Raw genomic sequence first — 20,683 nt, 5'->3', positions numbered from 1 at the left:
ATTGACTATGGTCACCCTTATCAGGTTTACCTGTAACTTGTGGGCGTTGATCTTCAATGATGACAGAGATTGGTCTGACATCAGCAAATCCTGGTCCCCTTGGACACAGTGCACCATATTCAGCTGTTAATACATACATTACATAATCAATGATGGTATCTCATGTAGTCATTTACTAAATGTATTAAACATTAGATGCAAGTGCCTGTTGTTATGATTGTAATAATGACTGTGTAGCATGACAACAAAATAAACTAGGTTTGCATTGGTTGATAGCAAAAATCTTTTTATTTGGCATTTTCTCAAGCTAAGCGATTAGTGTCTCAAAGTCCATTTTAAAAACATAAGACCTTCACCTCTTACAATAAAAATAATAATTTGGAAGGATAAATTTCTTGTAAATAAATTTCATTATCTCTGATGTTTTATATATATACTCAGTTTATTAAATTTCATAACCTTTGATATTTTGTTTGGAATTAACGTAGGTATAGTTTGACACGTTCTTTAAGCAATATGTTTCATATTTAACTATTTTGAAGTAAAACACAATAAAACTATTATAAATCATAATTTTGTACACCATCAAAATACATAAATAAATCCTTGATTCCACGTCCTCTTTAGGGATATGAAGTGATAATTAAATAATATTATATATTAATAATACATGGTTAAGTAAAACAAAATTGTGACCAAAAATAAATTGGTCAAATTGCTTGAGTTCACGTATCAGTAAAATAAACAAGTTGAGAAACAAAAAATGAGTTGATCAATAAAACAAGTCCTAAAAGTTGTAAAAGGCTAATAAAATACAAAGTACAGTCATTAAAATTAAAAAGTCAGCTATGAGGAACAAAATAAAAGACAGGTACACAAACACTAAAATGAAGTCAATAAGGATACATAAATAATAAAAATAAACAAACAAACAAACAAACAAATAAACAAAACACTGCAACACACTATTATTACTCAACCAATCTAATGCTATATATACAACAGGACTGTTTTCTCTTCACTTTGTCCTACAATTGGAAATGACTTTTCTATTGGATTGTGTAGGATACTTGTCATGATTCGGAGATGGAACTAGGTGGTGAAGTCTGTGACTGTCCTTTTGATGTTTATGCATGCATGACTTCAATATATTGTAAAAGTAGTGAACAACTTACGAGTTCCTTGTCTTGGGCATTCATCACAAATACCCCAGGCTTGACCTATAGTACAACAGCATTCTGCTTGTCTGAACAGACCACGTAGACTGTAATCACATCTACCATCTTCATAATCCAGATAACAGGCTGCACTTCTCAAATCTGGGGAAAGAGAGATATTCACATGGCTCAGGTTGGATACAGATTAAAATTTAGCGATGCAAAAGTGTTCTGGCCAAGACCATATATATAATGCTATGTAATCCTGACTACATTGATACAGTCACACTAATGTGAGAACCTGGGATTGAAACCTGGGATTGAAAACACAATTTTATTGGTCAATAAAACACCACAGAAGTGAGGAAGTGAGAGGTGCTTCGAGCATAATGTTTTTGAAATTAGAAACTATCACAATTTTTACAAATTCAAAAAACTGCTACATAGTCATTATTTGGTACTTTCAAAGATAATTCACATCATTGACAATTTTTACTTTCTTTTGACCAAATATCAGTTTTTAGACTGACTTTCGTTACCAAGCATTAGATCATTTCTCTTCAAAAACTGCCTAAGGAAACACCCCAAGGGACATTCCAACCTCCAACTAAATATTCCTATGAACATTGCCACCAAGACTTGAACCTATAGTTCTACTGATAGTGCCTTTGTGTAGTTGTTCTAAAAATATACACTACAGCTTGAAGGAACTTACCCAGACATCTTGTCCCAGTATTATCTAATGTTAGACCATAGTCACATTGACATCTGTAGGAGCCGTCTGTGTTTTCACATTGTCCATTAATACATGCACCAGGGTTCAGTTCACATTCATTTACATCTGAAACAATACAAAATGTATGTCAGTAATAATTCTGTCTTGATACTCTAGAAGTACTTCATATAGGTGAAGCTATCTTTTTAACCTCTAAACTATAACTTGCAGGCCAAAGTTCATCAAGTGAAACCCCGAAATAAAACTGAACGCCTATTCTATAGCAATCTATAACAATACATCTATGCCACTTACTAATGAAACACCCAAAATATCATGACCTATGACATTCTCCTGGCAGTTCAAAGTTCATAACCTATGACCTATATACCATTCATGTTAAAGTTCATGACCTATGGCAAACACATGTAATTCATTCATGGTGTTCAGTTCATCGCCTATGACCCACGTATACCATTTATCTGTCATGTCAAAGTTTATGACCTATAATCTATGTATGTAATTTCTATATGGTGTCAAAGTTCATGACCTATGAATCATTTATGTGATTCATCTGTTATGTCAAAATTCATGACCTATTTATGTCATTCATTCATGATGTCAAAGTTCATGATCCATGACCTATCCATGTCATTTATCCCCCACAAGTCAAAGTTCACATGACACCTACCCTCACAGTCTTCAAGATTAACACTCATATATCCAGTTGGGCATCTAGTTAAATCAGAGCGACATGGTTCACATGGACTACCCCAGGCTGCTCCAAAGGTAGCACAGCACTGTGCCTTCTTCATCAGTCCAATGATATTTCCCTCACACCTGTCACCAGTGCGTTCCTTCCAACATGTGCCAAGTCTATTATCTGATATGCATACAAATAATACAGGTGTCAATACATTTCAAAACACAACATTTAGGAAAAGGGTTAATTCACGATCTTGAATTGTTGTTATGATTTGAGTTCTTAAAAGTTAGTCTACCACCATGTTCAATGCCAACTTTGGAAATGTTAAAAAATGTATTCACATTCAGAATTCTGAATCGACCTAAATTTTAAGTTGGTCCTAAACTACACTCTCACACCAGGACCAAACATGTCCTACTGACCCAAACTATTCAAACTTGTTTTGTTGAGTCAGCCACAGACCAGAGTCAGCTGTGGGACGACTAAGGGTCGACACCCTAGTATAGAATACAATTACAATGTATGTATTACAATCTAATCTCAGAATACTTGGTGAAGACTTACCAACACAAATTCTCTGGCTTGAATCTAGAGTTGTACCAGGTTCATTACACTCACATCTGAAGCCACCATTATAATTAACACAAGTACCACCAACACAGGGTGATGGTTGTTGTGCACACTCATCGACATCTAAGAAAGAAGAATATAATATTGCCAATTACAGGCTTACACATACTAAACTGTCATTCCCCTACCAAATCAAATATAATATTATTGCTTGCTCTTTAATAGTCATATAAATGTGCATCTGTCACAAGTGGTTCAGTAGTAGCAGGTAGTATTTTGAAATATATATTTTTTCAGAATTTTGCTGTTTGGCTGTATAGGATATGTCATTCCAAGTCATCATTTGTTATTTAGCTCGGAAAATACTTCACTGAGAGATTCATTGTTGGGGTCAGTGTGCCCTCTAATGATAGCCATATTTTCTTGTCGTGTGTCAGTATGATCAAAACTGGCATTTCTTGTAAGTCACCACAAGTAAGAGATAGGGGAACATCAAATTTTGGTGTGTTACTAGAAATTGTGTTTGTCAGTGGCATGTCAAATTGGCTTAGAGGGTGCACTAGTTGGGGTGCTCTTGTAATCACAACAACAACAACAACAAATCATTCAGCCACATCATGGAAAATGAAAGTTTACAAGGGTTTGTATAATACAATAGAGAACAAACAACAGCTATTGTAACAATAACTTCATACATTAGTATTTGACATCTACTTGTAATGAACGATAAAAAGTGATTACTAACAACGATGTTGAGACTATATGACATTTGTTCTATAATGAAGGTTGAAATCAATGATTAATTCTTACCACCACAGGCATTAGAGAAAGGATCCAGACTGTAACCAGAAGAGCAAATACACTGATAACTGCCTGGAGTGTTACGGCAAATACCATCAGTACAACGCATGAGATTCACAGCACATTCATTGATATCTGGTAAAAACAAATAAACAAAATTTCAAACCATTTGCCAGAGTATTCTTGATCAAGTGCACATACCATAGTCAATTCTATGCCAAATTCAAAATTGATCTTTAAAACATTTCAAAGCTACAGCAAGATGTAGCCGTCCCTATACAATGTTTTGGCTATGGGCAGTATTAAAGTACTAAGGTAAAATCTACTGGGGTTCCCACATTATTTTATCAGGGTACCCAAACAAAATTGCCATAGATTCTATGGGAAATAGTGCCTTTCTGTTACTGGTGGTTCCCCAACCTTAGCAAAAACACTCCTATATGTATCAAAATGGCATTTTAACTTGATATCCTTGTTATCACATACTGTCCAGTAGTATTTCTGCTTATTCTTAATTAACCCAACAAATCATGGAATTTGGATAAAATCTTGTTGAGATAAAATGTATTCAGTCAGTCCAATAAAGTGATAGATAGCTGACGTTTCGGGATTAACCCTTCTATGGGCTAAAATCTAACATGGAATTTTGATGTTGAGAGTCAATAACTCCCAAAGGTGAGGAATGAACAGCTGTACATTTTTCTTAGTTGAAAATTATATAACAAATTTAACATTCATTTCTATAAATAATCCAACACAGTATTTGTCCACAACAGTGGCTACTTCAGGGCTACATGGCTAATTCCCTGGGCTAATTATCATTATTTTCAGAGTACGAGCAAATTGAAAATTATTCACAGAATGCTAGCCTAGAATCCAAGCGATTAGGGATTTTGAATTTTGAATTTTGATTTCCCAATCCAGCATGTTGGGAAATAACAAATTCAAAACCCCCATCCGCATGGATTCCAGGCTAACAGAGTACTGGATCAAAGACGAGATCCCAGATAGGCCTCCAGGATCTATGATCAAAGGTACAGCCTCTTGTGATTTAAGATGTCTAATGTATGGATTTACAAGGATTTGCCTCAACATAATTATTTGACAAACAAGCTAAAATCAGAAATCTGTCCACAGCTACTGACAACTAGTCATGACCAGTGTAACCTATAATAAACATTACTTGAATGATACCAAGACTGTTTTAATTACTATAAACAGCGCCCTCTGTAGCTCAATGAGATAAAGGTTTCAGGCAGAATGAGAATCTCACATTTAAACACAATCAATGGTTTTGCTGTGCTATCCAATAAATTGCACAAAGAAAGATTTGAAGATCTGATCCACAGTTTAGTGTTCATTTTGTCACCATCACAGATTTGTACATTTGAATACTAAGGTAAGCTCAAAAAAATTACAAAACCAGGAAAAATTTACATCAAATACTTGAACAATGTTGTTATTGTTGCTGAATTATCCTTGGAAAGATGTCATGGTTAAAAACTCAAGATAGATATCAGTCCTTACCTTGGCAGTACTTGCCACTGCTGACTACAGCATATCCAGGGTGGCATCTACACTTGTAATTTCCATTCAAATCTTCACAAACACCATTTTCACAGATGTTGGAGCCAAGCATACATTCATTTATATCTACAAATCAAATAGCAATAGTATTAAGTGGGGCATCAAAAACAGCTTGAAAACCATTTTCAAAGACATTGGCACATAGTCTAGATGCTAACATGGTATCATTTCATTTCTGACAAGAGAAATCTTGAGATTTAATGCACTAGACTGAGATGGCACAAGACATACAATCATTTATGTAGTATTATACAATGAAAATCATAAACCCTGAAACTAAACGTCGCCTGGCTCGACAAAAATCTCACTAACATTGCTACATTTTATCGTCTGCCTAGACAAAAATCTTACCAACAGTGTTTTCTCAATTTTCTGGCGTGACAAACATCTTTACCGATATTGTTACACTTTCTTTGCGCAAGCTACCATCATCTTAGGAGATCGGCGCCAAATGTATATGTTCCTGCCTGGTAAACCTAAGGTTGGTGCATTCTTTGATATTTTTGAAACAGTAAATTGACTAAAATGTATCAATCTTAATTAAGTTCTTATCGTGCCAGACGATAACATGTGGAAATATCAATTAGATTTTTGTCAAGCCAGGCGAGAAATTTTACAACATCAAAGAGATATTTTGTCTAGCCAGACAAAAAACTTTAGCAGTGTTTAAGAGTGAGATTTTTGTCGATCCAGGCGACAGTTTGTTTCAGGGTTTATGATTTCCGTTGTATATATAAATGATACATCAATAGTATCAAAACAGATATCAAAAAAAAGAAACATTATATATTTAATTGTGTATATATTGATACCTTTTTCTTACAACTTTGTGGAGATACTGGGATGAATAACAGAAATAAAAAATAACAACAATTTGGTCAAAAATTGAATTTTACAGCAGGAAAATTGAAAACATAATTTTATCATACATGTGTTTGTGCACTAGCACTTGTATACCAAGGCCATGCATATGAATTTTCTTTAAATAAGTACCGTTTCACAAAAAGTGATATCGAAAATCTTGGAAAGATATTTTATAATAAAGAGGTTTGGTTCTTTATTCATTTAATTTTTCATAGTGTATCACTCACTTTTCTCGTCACTATCTTTGCCCATTCCATTTTTACATAATTGTTCAAATTCCAGTGAATTTTTAGCAGCACATCTACCACATGGATTGCCCCAGCCCATGTCAACATCCATGGCAACCATGGAACAACAGCATGTAGACTTGGTAACCAGCATTGGAGATGGCATTTGACATTGGTTGTCAACAATGGTGTAACAATTTTCCTTCCTGGATTCTGAGAAAATGAACAAATGAAAGGGTTTTATTTGTCAGTTATTCATGGTTAATGGGTACTGTTTGTGACACAGGAAGTGGTCAAACCCACCATTGTTAAGATTTACAGGGGTAAACTGTTCCATTTCATTCCCTACTTTTAAGAACAATTTACTGTCCAGTACACATGGTATACAGGTATGGCATGATGTACAATTAATGGAGTGCCTGCAGCAAAACAAATACGGTAAATGCATTAATCAGTTCACTTTTATTCAATGATTCTTTTAATTCTCAGTTCAGATTAGGATTAACATCAAGAGTGAAAAACAGTTGTTTAGCAGAGCTATTGAAAAAAAGTTGGTCTAGAATAAAAGACTAATCTTCTGTAATCCTTATGGCTCCATTGATAAGATAATACCACAATGAGAACCTAGGACTGAATCCTTGGCCTTTAAGTTCATTCAATTAAACATGTACAGTTCCACATACAATTTGATTGCTTTGTAAAATGGATTCTGTGAAATTAAAAGTTTGGCATTAAAACTGTCAAGGGCAAAACAATACAACTAAAACTCGCATAAACTTTAAGTTTATCAAGTCTGTTTTGTACAATTTGAATCAATAATTTCCTATTGAGAAAGCACCCTTAAGCACAAAACTAATCAGTCTAAGTCAGATTTTGACTTACTATTAGTATATATTTTCTATGCAGTATCGTTACCGTTTACACCTCCATTTAGTTAGAAACCATGTTGGCATCCAGATTAACTTACTACAGGTACATCGGGACTAAATGTTTTGTTCACTGAATTAGGGCTATCCATGCAACTGTTTTGATTTCCTGTACTTTCATTTTACAGGAACAAAACCAGTCCGAGTCGGAAATTGAAGCCAGTTTTTAATTTATTTACAACAGGTATATCAGTTCTAAATGTTTCTGTTCATTGAATAAAGGTCATTCTATACTAATATTTTGATTTCCTGTACTTCAATACAGGAATGAAAGTAGACGACAATTATAGTAAGATTTAGCCTAATTAAATACTGCAAGTATTTCAAGACTAAATATTTTTGTTCACTGAATAAAGACCATTCTTGGAACTGTTTTTGATTTCCTGACCTTCCAAACAGGAAATGACATAATTTGTCATACATAATCATATATCTTGAGCCTACATCATTCAGAGTGTATACCATTGAGATTGTTTACCATTGAGATTGTTTACACTACAGTTACCCATTGAATTATCACAAACAACAAAGCAAGTTACAATTTAGAACAAATAATATCAAACGATTAACTGTACTTCTTATTCTTAATCCTAATGCTGTCTAATTAACTTTATTGTCTGCAACTGATTTAAGGCAGGAAAACACCTAGACTTTCAAGGGTTTATGGTTTAAATGGCAAAACCAGACATAGTGATACAAGACATGGAATACATACACAACTCTGTTGTAGTCTGGTACCTGTACGGTATTGTTACCATTTGCACCTCCACTCATAGTCTAGTTCCTATATAGTATTGTTACCATTTACACCTCCACTCATAGTCTAGTTCCTATATAGTATTGTTACAATTTACACCTCCACTCACAGTCTAGCTCCTATATACGGTATCATAACCATTTACACCGCCACTCATAGTCTAGTTCCTATACAGTATCGTTACCATTTACACCGCCACTCATAGTCTAGTTCCTATATAGTATTGTTACCATTTACACCTCCACTCATAGTCTAGTTCCTATATGGTATCATTACAATTTATACCTCCACTCACAGTCTAGCTCCTATATACGGTATCATAACCATTTACACCGCCACTCATAGTCTAGTTCCTATACAGTATCGTTACCATTTACACCGCCACTCATAGTCTAGTTCCTATACAGTATCGTTACCATTTACACCGCCACTCATAGTCTAGTTCCTATATAGTATTGTTACCATTTACACCTCCACTCATAGTCTAGTTCCTATATGGTATCATTACAATTTACACCTCCACTCATAGTCTAGTTCCTATACGGTATCATAACCATTTACACCGCCACTCATAGTCTTGTTCCTATACGGTATCGTTACTTTGTACAACTTGTAACAAAAACATAAAAACAAATGTCTGCTTCAACTTACCACGACAACGTTGTCCAGTACTGTCCACTTCATAGCCATCATCACAGTGACATCTATACGTTCCTGGAGTATTTTCACATATACCATTTATACAACGGTTATCTTGTTCTATGCACTCATTTATATCTGGAAAATCATAAGACAATTTGTACCATTATAATTACTGTAACTTACTAATGTCTGTCTTTATCATTGTTTAAAGGCCCATCTCAGATTAGGATTGAAATTTTATTTTCTTCAAACTTACAAAAGAGGGATCAACTTTTGATTTTATCGTTTCAAATTAAGACCAGGAACCAGCTTTCATATGGCAAAGTTTGGAGAGACTTGGCAAACTTTGATTTTCAGGGAAAGTTGTTATTGAGGCGCATTCTCCTTTAAACACAAATTGTCTAGTTTCTATACGGTATCGTTACAATTTACACCTCCACTCACACGACCACGAGACCACGTTGACATCCAGAGACTATAACACATATATCAGCCACAAAATATACTACTGTAACAATAAAAAAATCATGGATGTTGGACTGGGAAATTTAACTATACACTGAGGCCAATTTTTAGATAGAAACTAGGACAGCTGGTCTTAACTCTTAATGTGGTACTTCACTTTAAACAATGTATGATGAAAAGAAAGCTAACAATACATGTCTTGGCATCACAATATAGTAATAAAAAGGATTTAGTCTTTAAGTCGCTTGTGTAAGAAGATTTGGCAATCTTTTACTTTAATACAAGAGGAAATCTATTCTTTCTATAAATCCAAAACAACATGTTAGGTAATAAATTTGGTCACAGGGATTTTTACTTTAAGACAGCTATGTCATGAAAAAGAACATTGTCCATAAATGTTTTCAGAAGAATCATTCAAGATGCTACAATGCTCCAACAGACCATCCACTTTTACAGGATATGGAAATGAATGACTTATTTCTTCATGGACAATAGTTTTTATATTCGAGTGGATTATGTTTAATTGATTTCAAAATCGGTTCGGGTTGAAATGTTTCTAGAGTTTGTTGACCTGATGATGTTCTGTGTACTAGGAGAAAGCTACTGAGAGTTTTTTTTAATGTTCATCATGTCGGTAAAATGTATTTTATGGTTCAATTCTAAGAGCATGACCATGAAATTTTACCCGCAGGTAGTACACTTTTTGTTGGACTCTAAGATCAGAATTGAACTGTTATTGAATATGCAGAGTGTTTAGAAACCTAAGTTTTGTTGAGACCACCCAGTTTTCTGAATTTACGGTTTAATTTGCTTTGATACAGATATCTGAGAAAGAATACCATGGTTTCTCAATTCAATCACCACATGTATAAAGTCCATTTTTGACATTATTGCTGACTTCACCCCCCAACCTTCACCACACCCTCATACACACAAAAGTGAACATTTCTAAACTCTTCATTTACTCATGACATCTGTCCTTCAATTGTACTTTGTTTATTGTAGATAGATTGAAAATATAATACAAAAAAAAACAGTGTTAAAGTTTGAAAAAAGGGGAATGATTGTTGAGGTGTTAACATGCCATATTGAACATTAACTGCAATACACTAGACTGGATATTGAGGAAACAGTTATAGCAATCAGTTACATACTTAAACTTTCACAAAAAGTTCTTGTAGGGAAAGTATGACAAGTCACAGTAGACCAAAAACTGAATTGTATTTGTATTATCCATTTCACATCACACTACTGAACAAAGCCAGTGACAGGTATCCTCAATAAAATGAATTCCACGTACATTTCACTTGATATATACAAACAATATCCATAATTGAATGTACTCTGTGCTATTTATTAGTACAACAATTGAATGATCCATGTTCTATTTATTAGTACAATGTACATTTTACATGTCTGAGGATCCTTTTAACCTTTCAAACATAAAGTCTGTGAGCAGAGACAGGGTTGAGCAAGACCCATTCCATGTTTTTAAGTCACAGCTGGAGAATAGAAAGTTTGTTTATGCACTCACTAACCTTCACATCCAAATCGTGTTTCTCTGTATCCTTGATAGCATTCACATCTAAATTCACCATTGGATGGCACGCATCGTCCATTTCTGCACATTCCAGAGCTTTCACACTCTATGCGGTCTGAAAGAAGAAAAGGAAATGATTTAGTGAAGAATGTGCCTCAGGGGCCAGTTTCCCTGAAAATCAAACATCTTCAATCTCTCTAAACTTTGCCAAATGACAGCTTGTTTCTAGTCGTTTTGAAAGAATAACAGTAATTTAATATGAAGTAAGAACAGTAATTTAGGGATTCACCATCTTGTTTATTAGAATCTTGTATTTTCCACAGAGTTAGAACCATGTTTGGCAGCCATTTTGGATTCTAAAAGGAATTAATTTTAATATCATTTAGACCTCTCTTTAAAATGTTTCCATGCGGACTCTTGATTTTTTTCTCTGGATTTGAACTGAGAATGGATTGGAGTTTTGTTGAACAAAGTAACAGTAAAAGTTTCACACTTTTATTCCTGAAGCACATGCTTCGTTTAAAAGCTGAACCAATTACCTATGCAACGTTTGCTGTCAGGAGACATCTGGTAGCCAGTATCACAGATACACTGATAACTTCCAGGAATATTATTACATGTACCATGCATGCACAGAATTGGGTTGTTCCTGCATTCATCAATATCTGTGAATTAAAAGAAGAAGAAAAATAGTTTTGGTGATTATCATGTATTGTCATCATGTATTTATTCAGTACTAATGTAGCCTGTTTTCGGCACTGTTGAGATGTACATTGTTAGCTGGTCATACCTCCTTAGTACTGTGATGCAAGGACTAGGGAAGTACAACCTGCTAGCAATGTATCAACAGTGCCGTACACAGGTTAGTACTAATGGTCACCAGCCCAAATGTATAAACCTTGAAATAAACAGATCACTAGAAAATAAATATTGAAATACAAGACTTGAAAAGATAAGAACAAAACAGGAAATTCACATTTCAGAGGTTCTAATGTATCTTCTCTTAGTTTTATGGCATACAATTATATCTACTTAGTTTTATGGACTACAATAATATATCTACTAAGTTTTCTCATAGTAGCAACATTATGTGATGATCAACAAGAGTAACGTAAATTTATATTCAAGTGGTGGGCTATAAAATAGTTTGCAATGTATTTTGACCTAATAAATACAAATACCGGATGGGTATAAAAAACAAAACCTTTGAATATTATCAGACAAGTAACCTTTAGTGAAATTGATATATTTCAGCTGGGTTGTAGTTTATATTCAGACATTCGTAGTACAATTTACAATCTTGTAGTATCGGATAAAATAGGGTGGAATTCTGTCTTTGTTTTTCTTTGTTTTTCTTTGTTTCGATAACTTAATTAACTGTTTCTGAAAATTGCAAAATACACCTAAAACAGGGAGCGTTTGCCAGAAGACTATACATATGCATTTACGATAAAGATCTATATCATTTGGCAAGTTGAGGTCGTTGTTTCACTCACTAGATGTAAGACCACTCTTATTGCTGAGCACAGCAGAACTGTGATTACATGTAAAGAGAGAGTTTTGTTGACATTCATTCAAAGAGAAGGGACAACTTGTACATCAGTAGATAGCTTCTTTTCTTTTTTCTTTGTACCTAACACTTTCTTCACTGTAATAATCTCCTCACTCTGCTCTACTTCTAGTTAAGTATTATTTACTAAGGTGATATATAAGCCCATTTGGCAAGTTGAGGTTGTGTATTGTAACTTTTTTCGTACATTTGTCACACTTTACCTCGTCACCACCACCACCACCAGTGACCACCACCACCACCACCACCACCACCACCCCAACTACTACCTTTTGAAATTTCTCTAGATAACAACCATGCTGTGTTCACAGTAAAAGTGTTATCTATCAAGTACCAAAACAACAACCTGAACTCGAAAAATGATCAACTTTGATCGCAAATGTGTATCAGACAGTATGCACATGTATATGCTACATATAGTCTTCTGGCAAAGAGTGCCTGTTTAAGCTGTAAGTATATAGAGCCAGTGATGAATATTGCTGCACCTGAGCAGTCTTGTATAGATTAACAAAACAGCTGTATACAATGACAAACAAATCAAATCTAAATACAATCAAATATCAGACTTCAAAAGTGACAGTTTTTTCCCCTAAAATTACCATGTTCTTTTTTTGGAACTATTTGCATACAATCAATAGGACAGGATTAAATGCTGATTACAAAATACACTTAAAGAGAAAGAAGTGGTGGAGCCATAGTACTAATTAGCTGAATAATTCCCTCTTTCTTTCCATTGTACGAGTTGATCAGCTTTATAGAAATGCCTTGTAAAAAACCTAGTAGCCATAAAAAAAACAGTGACTGCATAAGAATCATTGTTTTATTGTGTCTCAGCTTAAAAGTTCTGAAGTTTTAAGAAACTTTGGAAAACGTCTGACAGCTGTTAAGGTTTGGTTTCATAGTTTTTTTCTGACTTCAGTTAAAGTATGATAGTTTTCCCTTTACTAAAAGTACGATATGAACTGAAAATCATGCTTTCAAATGGAAAGTGAAAATCGTGTTAGTTACAACACAATTTTAAGAAAAATTTCTACTATTTTGTAACCGAGTGAATGTGTCTCAAAATAGATCAAAATAACTTGATCCATTACAGATGTGTACATCCAATTCATCAAAACAAGTTACTAAAAAAAAGAAGAAAATCTGAACTTCTGACTTTATAACGGAAAAACAAATTTGATGGAAACAAGTGTATTTCTGTTTTGATACTCTATTTGCATTCAAAAGTTTCTTTAACGTCACATACTTGGGAGTATATCCAACTCTGTGTAAAAGTCAGTTCAACTCAGCATAAAAATTAGTTCAACTCGGTATAAAAGTTAGCAAGACCAAAGATATATTCTGACAAAAGGTCAAAAAAGTACTTGTAAGTACAGTAATGTATGCAGTCCTTCTAGATTCCAACCATAACAGGAAGACAGAATGCCAAAGGGTCAGAAGTCAGTGTATGCATTTCTTGTTGTTTTCAACGGAGACAGTTCATTTACACAACATTAGGAGTTAGACTGATTACATGTAACAGTACACAGTGCCTGCAGCACCACTCACACACCGTATTAGAATGTTGCCTATTGAAAAGAACACTCTATAGAAAAAGGCACTGTTTTGATTCTGGTTGCAAAAAAAATAAAAGACACTTCATTAGCATTTTAAACCAAAGAGAATATGTATGAGCAGTAATCTTTTCAAGGGCAGAGTAAAGATGTGAATCTTAACTGTCTTAATTGCAACTCTAATACAAGTAGTAAATCCTATGGTTAACCACAATGCTAGCCCACAAAAAGCATTCTAAGTCAAAGAGATGTCCATTGAGGGTTTCTCTGCAACTTACACTGTTCTTGTAATTCAGGCTAATTGAGAATATTTTATACACTGGGTGGCACATATAAGTAAGAAAACAACATTCCAGCTATATCTACCTAGAATAGTTACTGTAAGGACTAAATAGTTTGCATTCTGATAACTTTTACAAAAACATGTTACACAAGATACAATCCACATTAAAATTTCAGATCACAGTGCTAAAACGTTCTAGCCATTTAGTGGACATATAAGGATCTGAATGCAAATAAAGAAAGAATACCTTTGCACAAACTTGTTTGCTAAGCAAATGTATACTACTGTAGTATTAGTATTACATGAGAAGGTCTATGCATCTACTCTGATACTCAACTTTGATCGTACAGTGACAATTTCTGACTGGGATATAATTCATAGAAACATGTTTGCTACTTTAGTAGATTCAAATGTTGGCCATGTTACCCAGTTTTGATAATTTCAGAAAACAATATGTTTGTATCATCTGTTTAGTGTGAAACAATTGAACTAAATTTCAAACCCAAGTACAACTGCCGTCATCGAAGTATTGACATGAACGGAACCTATTACAAACAGGGAAAGTAAACAACTTATATTGGATTGCAGTGTTCTCCACGGTCCCTTTTAAAAGGGTGGCCCAACCCATTAAATTTTGCTATCGCCCCATTAAAACTGCTGCCACCCCTTTAAATTTACATACATTAACTCAGTGTTCTGACTGCATTTGTTCGGAGAGTCCACTGCCCATTGTTTTACAAGGGGTCACTTACATATGTGCAAACCAGTGTTACTTTTGAAACAATGAAAGGGAAATTTAAATTACATACACTATTGTTCGACAACTACAACTGGTGCTAATTACGACTTGTTAGCCCTAACACAAGGTGTGACTCAAAATAATAAACATAGTTCACACCTTCGAGCTGACAGGATTGTGTAGCGACAAGATAAATGTCCATATTCAATTTCATTGACACCGTACAGTACACGTCCATTCATCAGTCAAAAGAGTGTAACAAACTAATATACCTTGGATAAAGTGTTGATATTATTTCCGACCATCAGTTCTGAGTTCAATTTTACTATGAAAACACTTTTAGTTTGTAGTTTGACATCGTACATTGTGAAATGTCAAGTGACTGAAAAACATGCATTTTCCAAAATGGTGGGTAATTATGTCACAAACTATCGCCAGATCATAGTAAATATCATGTTTCACAAGATTTAGGATAGACATGATGCCTGCATGTAAATATATACGCAGTTTAAACGAACTCAAATTAAGGATTTTGCTTTGATTTTATCAAGGCTTTGAAGTTCTGGGCTGGAGTTAGAAACAGAAAGATAGAACTCTGTGTGCCATCATCTCAGTAGGAAGAATTTTGAAAGCAGTCTGCATTTGTAGAAATAGTCAATGACCTGTTGAGTTTAATGTATTTGCCAATTTTTTACTACTAAACTACAAGTATTCCGTTAGCCCAGGACATGCTATGTGATGAGTAACCTAGGTCCTGCTATTACAATTCTACAAGTAAAGTAAAATGTGCTGGATCATTTGAGTAGCTAGTGTATGATATACTGCTTGCACATTTATGTAACTATATGCAAATTAGTATGCTAATATCTATGCAAATTAGCCACCCCTTAATTTTTTCATCTGTGGAGAACACTGATTAATAACACTTAGCCCAGCATGTTGGAAGTACAGAGCCTTATAATACATTCTACCATTTGATAAGAACAGTTGTATGGCCTCTTTACATAATAGTTCACATTCACAAACAAATTTGAAGTTCCCCTGGTATTTCGTGTGCACATAAAGAGGCCATAAATCTGTTCTTATCAAACCATGAAATGTAATACAAGTCTCTTCAGTTTTAATATGCTGTGCCAAGCATTATTAATCCATTTCATTTGTTTACTTTCCCTGTCTGCAACAGTTTCATTTCATCAATGCTTCGATGTCGGTAGTTGTACCTGGAGGAGATACACTGACCTATAAACACTACACAACTTTTTATGTACTTTCACCAAGTGCTAACAAAACTACAACTGAAACCATCTGTATCGTAATAACAGATTAACAGCCTATGATTTGTAATAGGCTTCTCAAAGTGACACCATACTATTACTAGTACAAGGTCCATGAATGGGGATCATGGATATCATAGATGACCCTTTCCTTGATCTCTAACTGAATTGACCCTAACACTCTCCTTGTAAATGGCCCACTGGGAATGTCAGGGTAGTGATTCTAATTCCCATAGATGACTACTGTGTTAACATTATACTCTGTTTAGTGTTATAATCCTGAAGTTATGCCATGTCCTACTGATGTAGACAATACTGACGTGGTTAGCTAACCACATTCACAGGGTATCAATTTTTTTATGTAGGGAAAAAGTGTTGAAGCTGGTACAAGCAGGAAAACTTCTTTTTATAGTTGTTTATACGTGTATACTTTTAATTAACATATCAGAGGTTTCAGATCATAGCAGCTAATGTTTTATGTAGGAGAAAATGTTAACACTAGTAACATGTGCCAAAACTGGTACAAGTACGTAAACCATTTATACTTCTTACTTTTAACTTTAATAAAGTATTGAAGCAACACTCAAGATTTTAGAGATGCAGATAATTTTCTTACAAAATACAAGGTGTCAAAACTGGTACAAGCTGGTCAACTTCCTATCCTATTGTCATTAATTGTAAGTAAAAAGTATTACAAATACCAGATACTTAAGAAATGTAACTAATTTATGTACGGAGAAAAAAGTCAAAATTGTTAAGGGCAGGTAAACTTTCTATAGGTTGTTGTTTTAATGTAAATGATACTAGAGTTTCGGATACGGAGGGAGAGTGTGGTAAAACTGGTAAAGGCAGTTAAAACTCATTATGGTGACTTTTCAATAAAATACTCAATATCAGAGATTTCTGAGATGTATCAAGGCTTAATAAAAAAGTTGTTGGTGTGTTTAACTACCTATATTTTATTCACTTTCCAAGCAACATACATGATATCATAAATTTCTTCTGTGTATCTACACATGACAAACAGAATGCTGTATAAAACATTATAGCTAGGCTTGACTGTAAAGTAAGTGAAAGCAACTTGAAATCAGCCTTTTCCTGAGATATACAAAATAATTCTGGTGAAAAAATATATATACCGAAAGTGGTAGAGTGTATTTTTCTTACCTTCACATGTACGCCCATCTCTGGTGAGAAGGAAGCCAGGTGAACAAATACAATAAAATGAACCTTCACTATTTGTACAGTCACCATTAGTACAGATGTTGTCCATTTCACATTCATCCATATCTGTAGAATTGAATTTTAAAACAAGTATGTTACTTCTATGGTCATGAACATAAACAGAGCATAAACAGAGCCGGATTTAAAGAATGATCCTATGTAATCCCCCTCATGGCTCCATTGATAAGATAACACTAAAGCGAGAACCTGGGATTGAATCCTTGGTCTTTATGCCAAGAACCTAACACTATAATAACCATCATATTCCACAAGGTTGAGTTATCTGGCCTGTGAGCATGTCTACATAATTTGTTGACTATGAAACGTTCTCTTCATTTGATTTATTGTGGACAATGTTTATAAATCTGAAAAAAATGATGTCTCCCAGAGAGAACACACACACACAAATGATAAACATGCATGTCATACAAATATAAATGTTCATAACAATCTGAGAGACTTTTTCTACAAGATTGTGTACTATTTTTTAAAGTCTTTCAAAAACAAACATTACACATATGTTCAAACAAGCATTTTCTGTGGATTGACCCTTACTGGGGTCATTAGGTAGTACTTTTACATTGGTTCTGTAGTCTGGCTTGTTATAAATTACTTTGATTAGAAGTCTTTAATTAATCTTTTTCATCCTTTAGTTGCTTCATTCCCTTTCCATTCAACTCTCAAAGATTGCATCGTTATTTTTGTTCATTTTCGGGTTTAATAGAATTCAAATCAGTTGTCCAACGTTGAATATAATTCTTTCCAGTCAATTGAGTGACTGATTCTGAATTGATCAATCTAAAAGCATAGTTTTTTGTGTTATAACTGGAACCCCTTTTGACATTGAGTTTGAGTTTTAAACAATGGAAATCCTTTGAAAATGCTTTATAAAGAGAATAGCAGGTAGTTTTGTCTGTGTTGGGCTGGGCTAAGCTACGTGAAACTTCAAAGGTGAGTATTGAACTTCATAGATAGCTTGGAGGACAGACTGTTTAGTGACTCATTTGTTAATAACTAATTCATCCATTTACAAAATTCATTGTTAATCTTATCATTATTTTCTTCTTTCATGTTTTTTCTATAGTGAGGGGTCCTTTGACGTCAGATACAAGTGCAAGACCTTCGCAAGACACAAAGTCATTGGTAAAAGGTTTCTTTAAATCATACATTTTTTTTTTAAACCACAGGTGGTCTAGCATTGCTCATGGTCATAGTTTTCAGTTCACTTCAGTTCAGGGTACTTTCCTTAACAGACAGCGATGGAATTCTTAAAGTTGTCTACCAGCAAACACGTACACTACAGCAACATACACATACCGATAGGTCATACTGAACTGATTTATTAGTTGCCCAGGTTTCCAGGCGGGTAACCTATGGTGTCAATGGTGATAGGCCACACATAAACCCACTTGTATGTAATTCCATCACGAGCAAACACTTTGACTGTAGACAAGTTTTTTCTTCAATTTTTCTACAGAATGATCAATTATATTCTTGAAAATACTATATTAGCTACAATTAACTTTAAATTAGCAAAGTCTTACAATGCCCTCCAGTAATATGATGTTATCTGCAGACATTTTTTTCTTCAATTTTTCTAAGATTTCATAATTTTTAAAAATGTTAGTTTTCCATCATGATCACAACAAAAACGTTTTCAAAACAATATACAGTATTGACTGCAGACAATTTCTTCTTCAAGTTTTCTACAAAAGGATGAGTGACATGTTTCTTCAGTGTATTCTTTTTTTTTTATCAGCTGTATAAATCCAAGCAACTAAAAACATACAGTTGACTATGGCAACAAACATTGAATTACAATTGGCAGTTGGACACTCAAGGGTGCCAGCTTGTTTCCATATCACCCCAAATTGGTATGACTGCAGAACACATGTGGATAAATACCAGGGTTTAAGCAAGGACAAGCAGTACTTTCATAACATGCGATAACTTTACAAATACATGTGTATACTGAATGTGTTGAATACTTCAGTAACGTTGATCTGTAGAGTACAATCAGTCAGTTGACAAAGTAACTGTTTGGTTTAAATCAATATTCATTACTTGATTGTGTAAACTACTTATGATCAGAGCATGACAATAAGTTATATTAACTGCTAGTAACTTTTCGTTTGGAGATACATTACTTGCAGGTAGTATAACTTGTAGTTGTGCTGTCAGAGTTGAACAATAACTTTGATTTGTCTAAACAGACCTGATGAACATATTCAGAAATGCACAATCATAATCTATCCACATATCAATTAATCTCTGTCAAACAAACAAAAAAACAAACAAACAAACAATCAATCAATCAATCAATCAATCAATCAATCAATCAATCAATCGAAGGGCATTGAATTTACTGGTGTTCATGATTTACAGTCATGTCTGATGATAGACAGTATCATCAGTTTATTGATAGACATAAGTAGAACTTTATACTCGTTCAAATGTCAATCAATCAATCAATCAATCAATCAATCGAAGGGCATTGAATTTACTAGTGTACATGATTTACAGTAAGGTCTGGAGATAGAACGCATGATCAGCATATTGACAGAGTAATTTTTGTATTTGTTCCTATGTCAATCAATCAATCAATCAATCAATCAATCAATGGAAGAGGCATTGATTTTACTTTGATGTAAATATTTTATGGTAATGTCTGGTGATAGACAGCATGATCGGTTTATTGACAGTCATAAGTAGGACTTTAGAGTTTCTTTATTGTCAAAGCCACCTATTATCATTTCATCCAGTAGCTCAAACGTGCTCTTTAAGCTATCATTTTCATGAGCTTGATGGGTAGCGAAATTCCTTGCAAATTCCAATTTACCTTAAGGGTATTCCACCCATACTTCAACTTTCACACAAGTTGAGTAACACTGTACACCGACAACAACTCAATTACATAAAATATAAACCCCATTAGTACTGTTACAAAATCCTTCTTTACTGTTTCCAGATTAATGTATCATATTTGCCTTGTTGATAACAGACAAAAAGCTGCATTTAATTTCCGGAAATGGATAACATTACAGTTTAGAGGGTACGGTTCAATAGTTTGAAAGCAAGGAGTT

The 20,683-nt window shown here is 34.1% G+C and overlaps 1 protein-coding gene across 3 annotated transcripts in view; it reads right to left on the bottom strand.

The window, feature by feature from the left end:
• Positions 1-20,683, bottom strand: part of LOC144443346 (fibrillin-1-like) — a 75,004-nt gene that overhangs the window by 39,057 nt on the left and 15,264 nt on the right. For all 3 annotated transcript variants that reach the window (XM_078132802.1, XM_078132804.1, XM_078132803.1), the window contains 12 exons: positions 17,544-17,666; positions 11,497-11,622; positions 10,956-11,072; positions 8,962-9,087; positions 6,628-6,840; positions 5,477-5,602; positions 3,959-4,084; positions 3,143-3,271; positions 2,564-2,755; positions 1,873-1,998; positions 1,176-1,319; positions 31-123 (listed from right to left, as the gene is read on the bottom strand). In XM_078132802.1, coding sequence (XP_077988928.1) covers positions 31-123; positions 1,176-1,319; positions 1,873-1,998; positions 2,564-2,755; positions 3,143-3,271; positions 3,959-4,084; positions 5,477-5,602; positions 6,628-6,840; positions 8,962-9,087; positions 10,956-11,072; positions 11,497-11,622; positions 17,544-17,666 — 1,641 coding nt within the window. The remainder of the gene's footprint in view (positions 1-30; positions 124-1,175; positions 1,320-1,872; positions 1,999-2,563; positions 2,756-3,142; positions 3,272-3,958; positions 4,085-5,476; positions 5,603-6,627; positions 6,841-8,961; positions 9,088-10,955; positions 11,073-11,496; positions 11,623-17,543; positions 17,667-20,683) is intronic.

The sequence above is a fragment of the Glandiceps talaboti genome, chromosome 12, assembly GCF_964340395.1.
Source record: "Glandiceps talaboti chromosome 12, keGlaTala1.1, whole genome shotgun sequence".
In the NCBI taxonomy this organism is placed as follows: domain Eukaryota; kingdom Metazoa; phylum Hemichordata; class Enteropneusta; family Spengelidae; genus Glandiceps; species Glandiceps talaboti.
The sequence above is the reverse complement of the archived record's forward strand: the minus strand, read 5'-3'. Positions and strand labels throughout refer to the sequence as shown.